Below are 14,567 nucleotides of genomic sequence, written 5' to 3' on the forward strand. Positions count from 1 at the left end.
CTTTTAACTAATAATAATGAGAAGAGAGATTTTATTTTAAAAAAAACAATGAATTAAACTTAACGTATCAGAAAATTATAATTGAAAATAAAAAATTCTTATAAATTTAATTATAATCTAAAAGGAATTTATTTTTTTTATACATATTTTGTCATCTGTATCTGTATTTATGTCATAAGTAAAACTGTCATAAAAAAATCTGTTAAACCATCATAAAAAATTGTTTGTATAAGTGTAAAATGTTATAAAATTGAAAAGAAAAATATTTTTTTTTTCTGAAATAGATCAATTTTAAAAGGAATCTGAGAAGTTTACAGCAGAATATATTAGAAAATAAATAATTTTTTAGTGAGATAGAATAATTATGAAATTAAATGAATTGTATTTATAAGCCATTATAAACTCGTGATTTTAACTATAAAGTAGTGAATGTAATATTTTTGTGAAATTTATTAATAAAAAATAGGAAAGAGTAAAATTGGTAAAAAGTTTGATAGAAAAAGAAAATAGAGAAATTGAAAGTGGATTACAGCTATTGAAAACATGACAACATTAAAGGAAGCAAAGTAGACAGAACCAAACCAAACCTATTTACTGCTACCATCCACGAATCCATGCATTATTTGCCCTACAATCACGGACACTCTACCCCACTCTTTAATGTTCACCATTTGCAAATTCATATGCTACCCTTCACCTCTCTTGCTGTAGGACCCTTGTCCTTATTTCTACTCCTCATTCAGAAATTACTCAAATCACAACTAAAAGAATAAAAAATGGATCAAGAGACAAACATCCTCAAATCTCCTTCATTATCCAAATAAAAGAAATTCATAAATTCTCACACTGTGTGCCATGTGCCCTACATGCAAGGGCATTGACCTTAATCAAATTTCACAACCCATGCCAAGGAATGGAGTATTCATTTTTTTCATTAAATTAAAAAGAGCTCATTTTGGATCACAATCCAAGGCAACATTAATTAATAATACAAACCTACCAACTATATATATATATATAATTATAAATTACTATTATTCATGTTATTTTTTTTTCACAGCATTAATAACAATAAGGGTAAAGAGGTAAATTACAAGCCCTAGCACTTGTTGGGAGAGAATCCCACTACAGAGTTCGCTAGATCGAAGCTCACACGTGTGCCCTGTTGCTGCACGTTTCCTATGATCGACAAAGACGACGTCGTTGGCGCGAACGCGAAACAGTAAGTTCCGGCGCTGTCCACCGGAATCAGATAATTCTTCGCCGGAAGCGCCCACGTCTTATCGCCGGCGAAGTGAAACGACACCGTCGGAACGCGCACCGATTGCAGAGACGACAGGTCGTAGCACGTGTCGAACAGCGCAACGCCGTCCGCTGGACGCAGGTTCTGAGTCATCCTCTTGAACGCGTCGCGCACCGCGTTGTAGGCCTGAGTCCTTAGCCGAGTTATCGCGGTGCCGGAATCGACGATCACCCCGCCGACGCCGGACTGGTCGACGGCGAAAGTCTCCGGCGGGATGGAGACAATGTCACCGCCGACGCTGAATCCGGTGAGCTCCACGTAGTAGAACGTGTTCACCTTCTGGTTCTTCAGCAACGGCGCGGTGACCGAGTCACCTGGTCGAGGTGAGTTGAACTCGAGCGTGGACGATTTCCCCGAGTCACGGTCCACCAAACAATACGAAAACGACGCCGCTTTGATTTGCGAGGTTAACGACAAGGGCCCACCACCAAGCCCAAGAAGCCCCGCGGCCCCAATGAAAAGCCCCTCATTATCGTGCCCGCACCCCATCGCGACCCGATTAACTGATCCAGACCCGCCAAACGACACCGTTTCGGTGACGTACTCCCCCACCGTGAACGAACCGTCACCGTATGCAACTTGGTAGAGGCACCTCCCGTTTCTGCACGCCGACATTTCAAGGTCCTGACACTGCTGCGCGTCGCAGGTTAACGGGTAGTACGAGGAAGATGATGTCGGGTCGAAAACCGGATCGGTTTGCTGGTAACAATCAGAGCAGGGTTTGCATTGGAGCCAGTTCACGTCGGAGCCTGTGTCGAGGACCATGAAGAAAGGCTTTGCGGGCTGGCCCACGCCGACGCGCGAGAAGTACTCACCGCTTCCCTGGGAGGTGCCGGAGGAGACAGGCGTGGAGAGGTCTTCGGGTCGGATCTCCGTCTGGGTCGGGTAAAGTTCCGATCTTTTGACGCTATTCAGTGCCAACTGTAGCTTAGTCTCGAGCGAGTTGACCCGGGCCGAGTCGCGAGCGAGTCGGGACAAAACTAGGGTTTTGTAATCCGGGTGTTGTGCATTGAAGAGGGTTTCCCTTGTGTGGAGTTGAAGGGAGAAGAAAGAGGAAGAACGTGAAGTGGGTGTTTGTTTTTGAGTTAAAGTTTGTTGAAAAGCTTGTTGGGGTTTGAAGGAGAGGATTTGGCGGGCTTGGTGAAGGGAAGAGGAGATGTTGAGAATGGTGGTGTGTGAAGGAGTGGTGATGGTGAAAGAGGAGGTGAGGGATAGAACTGTGAAGAAGATGCAAAGTGAAAGAGAGAAATGTGCCATTTTTGTGTGTGTTGTTCAAAGAAAAAAAGGTGTGAGAGTGAGTGAGTGAGTGAGGAAGAAGAGAGGGTGATTGGATTGGCTTTATTGGATTGAGAGAAGGAGAAGGCACAGAGAAAGAGGTCCTTGCATTTTTCATTGATTGATTAATTGATTTGTTGGTTGGTGGATGGAGAAATTAAAGTTGGGGAAAAGAGTTTGGTAATGCATCTTCTGCATTATTATTATTTATTATAAATTGTAAATAGACAGATAGATGGCTAATCTCTGATTTTGTTTTTATGTGCATGTTCGTTATTTTGGATATATGCATGCTCCAATCAATAATTAAACCGTACTGGGTAACTTATCAGAGATTATGAAGGAACACTTAATTAGGATTGATTAGTGTGAAGTCAACAAGTTAATTATGTGTTATTAGTGTAGTTGGAGTTAATACTTGTATTTAAGGTATTCTCACTTTTCAAATTTGGAGTTAATAAATTGTATGTAAGGTAATGTCAATCTTCAAACTTGGAACTTCATTCCGGCTTTCTTTTTAATTTTAAAGGATGCATAAGAAAAGATAGTGAGATGTGTATTTAGATTTCTTTTTAGTGTTTTTAAATGATGTGTGAGTATTAAATTTAAGAAAATAAACCTCTTAATTATGGTTTAAGAGAAATCACTCCTTTAATTTCAATTGAGGATTAAGGTAGTGAGGTTCATTTTTTATTATAAATTATGTTGATATTTTGACCTCAAATTTACTGAAATAATATTATTAGAATCAATCATTGTATATGAGGTATTGTTTATTTTGAAACTCAAAGTTTTATCATAATTTTGTCTTTAAAAAATACATCATAATATTAAAAAGAAAAGTGTATTTAAATTATCATTTACGTTAACTTCTAAACTAACACAAAATAAAAATATTTATGTTTTGGTTTGAGTGACTGTGTTTTATTTGTACTCAAATGAATTTGAGGAAATGGAAAACAAAGAAAAATGAGTGAAAAACGAGACTATCATGATTAAGAGAAAGAAAGTGAAGAGTGTAGAGAAAGTTGTATAATTTGATAAATATAATAAATTTTAAAAATATAAAATAATATATATTACTTAATTTATTCTTATTACTATAATTAATTCTAACTAAATAAAAATATTATAATTCTACTATTAATAACTTTAATTTTATTATTTTTACTATGGTTTAATTAATTAATTAATTTTATTATTCTATTATTATCATTTTACAAATTTATTATTAATATTTTATTTTATTATTATTTTATAAATTTATTAGTATTTTTATTTTTAATAATATTATTATTTTGTATTTTATTTTATTTATTATGTTTTATTATACAATTAGTCAAATTTATTCTATTACAATATAAATATAAATATTAAGGAATTAATAGTAAAAAATAATTATATAAAAATGTAATATATATTTAATATAGCAATTATATGTAAATATAATAATATATATATATATATATCAATTATGTATTTACATAATCGATTACATGATATATATGTCTTAGGTAATCGATTGAAGAGGCTTTTAATTGTTTAGAGTATAGTAGGCTATACTGAGTTTTCTTGCATAACACCTTAATGTTCACATAGCAACAACCTGGGAAAGCTATTTGGGCTAAGCAATTTAGAAAAGAGAGATTGTTTCATGGGTTTCTTCTAGCATCCCAACAAATTTCTTCATACACTCCATTAATTATCGAAATGACTGTTTTACCCCTTTTAAAAATGGTTTTTAAATTACTTTTTTCATAATGTTTTCTGAACATACTCTGTGGAATTCATAAAATATATTTCTAGAAAAAAAATTGGAATAGAATTTTCATAATTTACTTTGTTTGAACTATTATATATGTTTTGGAACGTGTTTTTCAGAATAAATTCTTGAGACTAGAAAGAGCTTTCAGGAGTGATGGAGAATTAAATGGCATATTTTGGTCATTTCACCTAATTGGTGGGTTGCAGAAAAATTCTTGACAGGTAGGTGCAGGAAGAAACACCCTTGTTGATTTTGTTTCAGATTGTTTCAGGCCCAATATGCTTGAGGCAAAAATTTTCTGCACCATATCAATTTCAATATGCACCCAATTTACTATTAAAATGACGAAAATATCCTCATGAAATGACGAAAATAACCTTGAATAAAAAGAGAGTGTGGATAAAAAATTACTTTCGAAACTTTTTTTTTGGAAATATTTGAGATTTGAATTTCCAAAACACATTTACAAATTCTATAAATTCTTATCCAAATGCACTTTTAATTTTGTGTTCTGGATTTTTTTTTACATAATGTATTTTTTGACTTTTAATTATACTTTTTTAAATTCCGGATTTTTAAATCCAGAACAAGAATAATTTTAGAAATTTTAAAAAATGATAGGGTGTGGGTCAAAATTAATAAATATGGTGCAGAAGAAGTTGCCTATGCTTGAATGGGTTACTTTGGCCCAAAGAGCTTACCAGCCCAAGTTATATTATGAATTTATGAATCAAACAAGGTTGATCAAAGTCAAACTGCATAGATACAAAATTTCTAAGACTAGTTCTTGAACAGTAAATAGAGCTTTGGTCCAAGTAAAGTTGTCATGTCAATGCACCAAGAAAAGAAAACTTGTAGTATCTCGAATCGAACACATCAGATTTGTGTATTCCTCAAATTTACCTTTGTTGTTGAGGTTGTTGTATTGGCCATAAAAGCATGTCAATGTCATTGCCATTCTTGTTTCCTAGATTTTCTTTTTATCTAGCTTTCATTATATTTTCACTTTTCATATTTTCACTTTTCATTTTTTCACTTTTCATTGCTTACTGGAGCATAGATTGCAACCAACCTGAATTTAACTTTGGTAGTAATAAGCATTAAGAATAGACTTTAAGCCGATTTTATGAAGTTGAGTTACGCTTAAAGTCCACTTCTTAATATGGTATTAAAACTAATTTCGAATCTATCCTAACTATTGTTTGTTAAGTTTATCAGACTACTCACGATCATTCATAATATATAATCCCACGCACGAGTGGATAGTCTCGACGTGAGGAGTGTGGGTTGGAGATTCACATCAACTAGAGATTAAGATATTTCATACTATATAAATGAATACAAGACTCACTTTATAAACCGGTTTTATGATGTTGAGTTAGATTTAAAGTCCGTTTTTTAATAACAACTAATGTTGTACTGATGCATATATTACATATCTGTTTGTTTTTAATGCTGCAAACTATAATATTTAAAATGCTTTTCAAGACACCAACACTGCTAGTTAAAGGTCATTCTCTGTGATATTTATTCTTTTAGGTATGAAGCATTCTACATGACCAATTGGTGCTTGAATTTTTGCATCAGTATATCAACCAGCCATCTTAATCCAAGCTATAAAGGACACTGCCACCACCCCTTTCCTTAACTAGTCATTATTTTTCTATACAACCATCTTTAATGGTTGGAACTGGAAAGAAGCACATTATGGAACTGTGTAATTTGCAAGATGTGATATATATGATTTGTCACCCAACTAAGAAACTACTAGGCCAAAACAAGCTCATGCCAATGGTGTATTTGTCTATCAACAACCACCACCATCAGCTGGTTCAATTGAACTTAAAAGGCCACTTCCTCTCAACTGCATGCAGTGGTCTTCAGCATCCACTTGAGCACATATGATCACCACTGCTAGTCCATTATGATGTGCCTCCTGCATGATGTTAACTGCATTATCAATTGTCATTCCAGGTATCACCTTCATCAACACTTGCACAACATATTCTCTCTTGTTGAAGTTGTCATTGTGCAGCAAAACTCGGAATGGTGGAGATGTTTTCCTCGATTTCCTGGTACAAAACATGTGATCAAAGATTTGATCATTCCCCTTTGGTTTCAAACATGTGATGAAATGAGACAGGAACAAACAACAAAGATAAGAGTAAGCACAAGCAGAAAGATGGATCATGTTTCCACAAATGGACTTGTCTGCTTCGTAGTTACAACAATTCTTTTCCATTAACCAGTGAAGGAAAACAGTTCAATCAGTTTTGCTGTCACTAGCAGTTTAATTTGAACCACCCATTGAAAGTTGAATTGTTATCAGTTGAAATAACATAACTAATATGGCAGACAACTAAAGAAACCTTGAACAAACATGACAACATAATTTGGACATTTGCTATTGACACTACTTTGGCTTTTCATCTTTCACCAAGATCAGTTCCAAAATTCCAATTGTAGTATTGATGTGATATGTCGTGTTGCTTTCATTTCATCAGTGGTTTTCAATTCTTGCAGTAGCAGTTTAGTTCAACTGAAAGATAATTGTGGAATTTAAAAACTAGTCCATGATCTTAGTAATAATAGAAGCATCTACTCTCTACACATCTTAAATTGACAGTGTGACTTTAAGGGTCCAAGTCTTACTTCAGAGGCAGCAACTATAGTTTTTCAAATAGTTTAAATATTATTAGAAAGTGATATAAACTCAAGAAACAAAATCAAAATGAAAACACTATATCGGTATGAAGATAGACTACAAATGAAAAAGGTTAGATGAACTGATATAAAAGACTTGAACCCAAACAGAGGAAAAGACACATTTTCTCTGTGGCATCTAGTTAGATGAACTGATTCCAAAGTATAGTTTTTAATTTGTGTTGATTGTTGACAAGGGAAATTTCTAACCTTTGAACTAGGGGTTACAGTTTCCTAATGTTAGATTACTCCAAAATTCTTTTTCTATTCTTATTATATATTTGAATGCATCATAACAGCTACTTCAACATAACAACACAACTATCAAAGTTGAGCAACCAACCAAACTCACCTAAAGGCAAGAATTTTACACTTTCAGCTGACACCCTTTTGGTTTTTAAGAAATTTATCTTGACACACACATGGATTTTCAAGACTTTTCTTCAATTCATAGTGTTAAGAACCTCTCAATTGTGCTTACTGTTCCTGATGTTGGTATTACCTTAAGTCAAATTCAGATTCCCGACCAGGTGTTGTTTTCTCTATGGTTGGCCTCTCAGCCAATCCCCCACCTTTTCCCAATATTCCAGTGGCTGCCATTGTCACTACAACAGTCCTATCTTTGCAATATTTCAAACCAAAATTTTTATCTCCTGCAACAAAAAGTAACAGCAATTAAAGCAAGAACCCTTCTGTTTTCTAAGGGTGTGTATATTAAATGAAAACTATCTAGTAGCAACATAAAGTAATGGAATTGAAATATATAGGAAAATATAAATATGTCACAACACAAGTATAAACAATTAGTAAAATATGCTAATGAAAAAAAGGGAAGAACATAGTTAGAAAGTGGACATGGTACAGTACCAGGATTTACTGCATTGAAAACTTGGTTGGGTGAAAGAGCAAGTGCAGTGCTTAATGCAGCTTCCATTGCTGCTGTTTGAGTCTCTTTGTTGTGGTAGTTGACACTTAGCAGACAGCTCCTGTAACAATGCAGGGTAGCAACAATAATGCAAGAGAATTAATCCATTGTTGTCTTTGTCGTTACCTCACTGATTTTTTTGGGTGGGTGAAAGAGATGCAGAGAGAAAATTGCTAAAGAGAATTTTGTAAGGTGCACACTGAATTTGGTTTTACACGTTAATAGTGTGACACGTGTAGATGACAATTTTTGAGGTTGTTGATAATAAAGGTTCGAAACTGCTTAAAGCCACAAACTAAAATGCTGAAGTTAGCTTGAATTGTATGGCTGAAGAATTTACTCAGGTTTGGAGAAGTTGGGTTGTGAGACTATTAATAAAGCATTTCGGAAAAATAAAATTTAAGATTATTCATATTTTTTTTCATTCATGCGATAACAAATAATTATTGTTACTTGAGGTGTCAGGTTGTATATTGATATCTAACCTACAAATTTTTATTTAAAAAAAAAAATAAAACATCCTTTGTATTGCCATAAAAATCAATTACTTAGGTAGGCAAAACTTTCCTATGATAAATTATCAATATTGATCAATCAAGTTGAACATTTTCTCTTTCACATCTTAAAGAAAGTATTGATAAGGTTAATCTTTTATTTAAAAAATCTATATAAAAATAATTAATACGTAAATAATAAGGTAAATTGCTTCTTTAAAAACATTTTCTTTCATACTATAACATTTTGTCCTTATGATAAAAAGAATATGTTGAAAATGTTGTATTAACTTATATAAGATAATTAAATTAAAAAAAATGATCTTACACGCAAAATAAATTTATTAAGAAGCTTGACTATAAAATAATAAAAATAAGCTTAAAGTTACAGAAAATAAATTATGATTAGATGCAAAATCGCAATCCAAAATCTCAATTTATCTAACATTAGACGAGGCTGAGTTTGATAGAACTAAACTTTAAGATTGTGATTGTGGGTAGGAATTAATTAAAGTTGTTCAGTGTTCGTCACATGATGGAACATTTTTCCTACTAAGGAAAATTAATATTTTAATTTTTTTTCAACTTATTTTTATTTTTAATTTAATGTTTTAAATTTTAATTCTAAATTTTAAATTTTGGTACTACTAGGTTGTTATTCCACAAATATAGTTGAGATTGAGTGGAGTCTCCCTGTGATCGGTCGGAACTCCTAGTGGTCGAACTGTTGGATTTCTTAAAAGGCGAGTTATTGAGTCTCTCTGTGGCCAAGCCATCGGGTCTTCCTGTGACCGAGTCGTCGAGTCTCCACAGAGTCAATATCCCCGTCTCTACCCAATTAGAAAAATGAGTTAAATTTTAGGCATTTAATATTTCTTTTTTATTATTATTGAGTTCATTCAATTTTATTGTCCCTTCAATTTGAATTAAATTTAAAATTCACTTTTAAACCCTAAATACCACTTTATCATAAGAATAATTTTGGACTAATACTTCAATCAATCATGAACTATCATTTTTCAACATTAAAAGAACAAATTAAAAAAAACGTAAAATTGGGTTCTTTAATGTTATTAGAGATGTGATTCTTGATTGTATACTAGAAAAAAAAAACTTTTTTAAATAGATATGATACATTTTTAATCTACCAAAAACTTATTTTAAGAATAAAATTAGGAAAATATCAGATTTTAAGCATAATGATATTATTTTAGCACATTTAAAGATTGAAATATTAACTTAGTCTAAAAGATTCCAACTTTAGTCATCAAGAGTCTTCTTCCACTATGCCAAAACATTTATGCTCCTCTAAATTCTTCTCTTTTAACACTTAGATTATTTATTGTTCTGGCTTAAAGTAATTTTTTTTGGGTTATTAGAGTGATTTCTTTTTCTCTTGAACTAGTCAAAATAATTTTTCTATCCCTCTTTTCTTTTATTGATGTTTCTATTATAGATTATTTATGCCATGAAATTTGAAAATTTATGTAAAAATAAAATAGATTAGTTATAATTTGGAGATTAGTTGTGGATTTTTTTTGTTATAATTTTTCTACAAGTAGGTTGTTATTCCACAAATATAGCTGAGATTGGGTGGGGTCTCCCGTGACCAATCCGTCGAATCTTTCTGTGATCAAGTCGTCGGATCTTCTAGTGGTCAAACGGTTGGATTTCCTAAAATAGTTATTGAGTCTCTCCGTATTAAGTCTTCCTGTGACCGAGCCATTAAGTCTCCAAAAGATCAATCTTCCCGTCTCTATCCTATTAGAATAATGAGTTAAATTTGAGTTTTATTTTTATATGGATTTTTTCAACACATATAAATAGTCATGTCTCTCCCACATTTTGACTAAGTCAGGATAAAATATTTTTTTTTTAAAAACACAATGATAGAAATATTAAATTTTAAAATAGATAATATTTAAATGCGGTGAATATTAAGGTCATTTATAGTAATAAAAAAAAAAATTCAAGGTTGCTTCTCATATTTTTTTTTTTAAAGTTGAAATTTATTTATTTTTACTTAAACATGTTTTTGGATTTGTAATTTTTTTTTTCACCTCTATATTTTAAAAATGATATTTTTGGGTTTGAAAAAAAAACGTCTTAATCTCTTTGCTTAAAATATATTAGAAATTTTGCTTGTTCGATTAATAAATTATAATTTATTTTAATTTTACATTTTATTCTTAAATTGTAGAACAGATATTTGTTTCTCTTTGAAAATATCTGTTATGAAAAAAATTTAGGTTTAATTACCTTTTTCGTCCCTATATTTATAGTCAATAGTCAATTTGGTACAATAGTTTTTAAAAAATTCAATTTGATCCCTAAGTTTTTTAAAATGTAATCAAAATGGTCTTTTCTGGTAAATATCATCAAACGGCGTTAAATGGTGCTTATGTGGCAGACACGTGTAAGTTATGTGGATTGTGCTTACATTACTTTGGTGAATACTGAATTAGGGTTTAGGTTATTCAAATTGGGGATTTCGAATTTCTGATTTAGGGTTTCTGATACGAGGATTGCTCCCCTGGTTGGATTCTATGATGCGCTTCCCTGCTTTGATTCCATTCGGAGGTGTGCTCCCCTCATTCGATTCTGTGATCCCCTACGTCATAAACAACTCTGTATATGTTCTCTAAAAGTAATAAAAAACAGAACCACTCTGAAACTAAGTCAAAAATTACTAACCTTATAAAGGAGCAACCACAAAACGACACCACGGTTTGGATCGCAATCGCCGCCCCTTCACCACCTCTGGACCACACCACATAATCGCTCCTCCAAATCGACCATGGGAACGCAACTAACCATCGTAACTCACGATCGCACCACAGAATTGAATGAGGGGAGCACACCTCCGAATGGAATCGAAGCAGGGAAGCGCACCACAAAATCCAACCAGGGGAGCAATCCTCGTATTAGAAATCCTAAATCAGAAATTCAAAATCCCCAATTTGAATAACCTAAACCCTAATTCAGTATACAATAAAGTAATGTAAACACCGTCCACGTAACTTACACGTGTCTGTCACATAAGCACCACTTAACGCCGTTTGGTTATATTTAACAGAAATGACCATTTTGAATACATTTTAAAAAATTTAGGGACCAAATTGAATTTTTTAAAAACCACTGTACCAAATTGACTATTGACTATAAATATAGAGACGAAAAAAGTAATTAAACCAAAAATTTACATAAAAAAAATTAATAGAAATATTAAAGTAAGTGTTATTTTTAATTAGAGAGACGTGAAAATAATTTAAAATTTGAAGGATAAAATCAAAATTTATCCCTGAAAACAATCAATTGTTTATTAGGCAGGATGATAAAGATAATTATTATTAAAAATTATAGTATAATGAATGAATTATTAATGATACCAACTACCTACAGTCAAATTAAACTCTCGTGTACAATTTTTTTTGTGTGTAACCCTAATATTGGAGGTTAACATGAATTCTTAATTTTAATTTTTTTATATCATAAATGTATCTTGATTTATTGAAACCAATTATATATATTTTGGAGAACGCATCTCGAAATTGAAAGGCTATTATTCTTACTTTGAAAAGGAAATGTCAATTCATGATTTATCTTTTTATAGTATGTTTAGGTGTATGGATGGAAAACAATAAATGAGGAAAAAAAGTTTGAATTTATAATTGATAAAAAATAAAATAAATCTAATTTCTAAAAGTCAACTTTTATTTTTATTTCCTACTAAACAAAAAAATACATTGTTATCCATATTTTTCATTTCCTACCTAACCAAACATACGATTAACTAAATTTTTCCTTTTGATGCCGTGTTTATAACAACTTTGTTAGACATAGTTGATGGATTCATATTCCCATAACTAATTTTTTTTTTCATGTAGTGGAGTATTATTAGTCAAACATCTTAAATAGTGGTTGATTAAAACTTAAATCAGATTTAAGATCTAAATGGTCTAACTTTTACAGTATTATTAGTCAAATGTTAGTTAGATGACTCACATCTTAAATAATGGCTGATTAAAACTTAAATCAGATTTAATATCTAAATGGTTTAACTTTTATTTGAATCTATATGCATATGAAGAAATTAACTATCCTCAATCCAAATGAATTCACCACAGCATGTAAAAAATGTTCTTTCATATATTTTATTCAGATATGGTGTATAATAAATTAACTTTATCTTTGTTTTTTTTTAATTGGTCACCAAAATTCGATTTTCTTATTCTTTTTATAAAAAGACTTCCTACAAGTAAAATACAGTTTCTAAAAATTGTAGATTAGTTGGTCGATTGTTGAAATTTTCACTGATGATATTGGTCTGATCATTCAAAATACGTTTAAGGGATTTGATTGATTAATTTTTTCAAAATTAATTATTAGAGATCATTCTTCACGCAACAAAGTACTTGAGAATCAATCTTCTCATAACTAATGACTAAAAATCATTTTTCAGACGATATGGGACAAAAGAGACTCCTCAAAATTGATAACAAAAAATTATCTTTTTAACAACAGGAGACTTCAGAGATCAATAATTTTTTTTAAATTAATGATAAAACAACATGAAGCTTGGGAGATCGATTTTCTCAAAATCAATGACTTATATTTAACCTATACGAGTAGAGTAAAAAAAAAAGTTAGAAAAAGTCTTTGAAAATATAAATGTAATTTACTCTTTAAAATTTGGTGGAGAGTTCCTTCGTCTTCTCATAGTTGAGTGTAAGTAACAAACTCCTTCAAGACTCCGTCCATCGATCTTTTTTAGAGTTTCCCATAAAATGAATCACGTTGATTTTTATGCCAAGTTCTTCGTGAAACACATGATTAATGTGTCGTTAGGTAAAAGTAACTTAAAACGTAACTTAAAACACCACTTCACGAACTTCTAAATTCACTCTATTTTCTTTTTAGATTTAGTTCCGTCCATTCCGAGGATATGTCCCTTTTTTTTCTATTAAAAGTGTTCGATTAATCACTTTTGTTTAATAGTAAGAAATAAATTAATCTAAAAACTATAACTTTAAAATAAAAATGAAGTTGCATAATAAAATCGAGCTACGACAGCAGTAATAAATGCTTGATTTTTAGTAGATATTGTCAAGAATGATTTTCAATACATTGAATAATGCTACCCACTCTCTTTTCCTTAGCTAGTTTTTTTTATTAAAGTGACATAATAATAATAATACGGACAATGACAAGAGTGATAGTTGTTATAGTGGAATAACACGTCTTAAAAGTAGCACACTAATCACAAATAAATAATACAAAACCAAAAGTAACCAAAAAGTAGAAGAATAATTACAAATACAAAACTAAAATTATATACCATAAAGAAGTTGATCAACACAGTAAGTAAATATTAGGTAGGGTTCTTAATCATAATCAATCAGGTAAATAATAATGAATTCATAAATAGTTATTGAAAAAAAAATATATTAATATCGCGTATTAATTATATCAACTACTTAATTGATCATCGAAACACCTTTAGCAAGTTTCTTTTGATCCAGAGTCTAAAGAAAAAGTTTGACTAAAGTGAAGGATTGAGAATTGACCAAGATAAGATGAAGTTGCTGAATAAAGTGGAAAAGATAAAGATAACTAACCGACTGAAGGTAGTATGTAATAGTTCTCCTTTTAAACAGAACATTGTATAGTAAATAATTATTTATGATCATTAAAAAAATCCTAAAAAAATATTATAAATAATAAAAAAAAATCTTGTGAGATACCTAAATAATTAATTATAACAAAATAAGATAAGTTCATAATATCACGTTATATTATGAAGTACTACATGATCTTGATTATGCACAATTAATTAATAAAACAATATTATTGATAGAATTTTTAAAATAGTTATTGTAAAATTTAAGACGGTTTGGAAGATGCTAGCTACAATATTTTATCAAAAGATAAAGAATTTATATGAATTATTAATGTGCTAAACATGGCGCGTGCCTCTTCTTTGAAGCAACAAGTGCATCATTGATTATACTTCACTCGTAACCGTCCAACACAAAACCAATTAAACTTGATCGACGGTTCTTATCTTCTCCTATAAAACGAGGGCGAATATAGCCGCACCAC

At 31.3% G+C, this 14,567-nt stretch overlaps 2 protein-coding genes across 2 annotated transcripts; both read right to left on the reverse strand.

Annotated features, from left to right (window-relative positions):
- Positions 1–904: 904 nt before the first annotated feature.
- ASPG1 (Eukaryotic aspartyl protease family protein) lies at positions 905–2,806 on the reverse strand. Its single transcript, XM_068647259.2, has one exon. It carries the CDS (start codon positions 2,558–2,560, stop codon positions 1,100–1,102), a length of 1,461 nt encoding a protein of 486 aa, XP_068503360.1. The 5' UTR covers positions 2,561–2,806; the 3' UTR covers positions 905–1,099.
- A 3,035-nt stretch (positions 2,807–5,841) lies between these two features.
- On the reverse strand, positions 5,842–8,287 carry LOC137838048 (ATP-dependent Clp protease adapter protein CLPS1, chloroplastic). Its single transcript, XM_068647261.2, has 3 exons — positions 7,914–8,287; positions 7,549–7,699; positions 5,842–6,415 (listed from the first exon to the last, which is right to left on the reverse strand). The coding sequence occupies exons 1-3, from the start codon at positions 7,978–7,980 to the stop codon at positions 6,151–6,153; spliced, it is 483 nt and encodes a 160-aa protein (XP_068503362.1). The 5' UTR covers positions 7,981–8,287; the 3' UTR covers positions 5,842–6,150.
- Positions 8,288–14,567: the final 6,280 nt, after the last annotated feature.

The sequence above is a fragment of the Phaseolus vulgaris genome, chromosome 4, assembly GCF_051622355.1.
Source record: "Phaseolus vulgaris cultivar YP4 chromosome 4, ASM5162235v1, whole genome shotgun sequence".
Taxonomy (NCBI): Eukaryota; Viridiplantae; Streptophyta; class Magnoliopsida; order Fabales; family Fabaceae; genus Phaseolus; species Phaseolus vulgaris.

Excerpts from the sequence above, each read along its gene's own strand:
- ASPG1 (XM_068647259.2), bottom strand. The coding sequence starts at position 2,560 with ATGGCACATTTCTCTCTTTCACTTTGCATCTTCTTCACAGTTCTATCC.
- LOC137838048 (XM_068647261.2), bottom strand. The coding sequence starts at position 7,980 with ATGGAAGCTGCATTAAGCACTGCACTTGCTCTTTCACCCAACCAAGTT. Across the intron at positions 7,700-7,913 it reads TTTCAATGCAGTAAATCCTG|GAGATAAAAATTTTGGTTTG; the intron begins GTACTGTACCAT and ends TTTTTGTTGCAG. Across the intron at positions 6,416-7,548 it reads GAATCTGAATTTGACTTAAG|GAAATCGAGGAAAACATCTC; the intron begins GTAATACCAACA and ends GTTTTGTACCAG.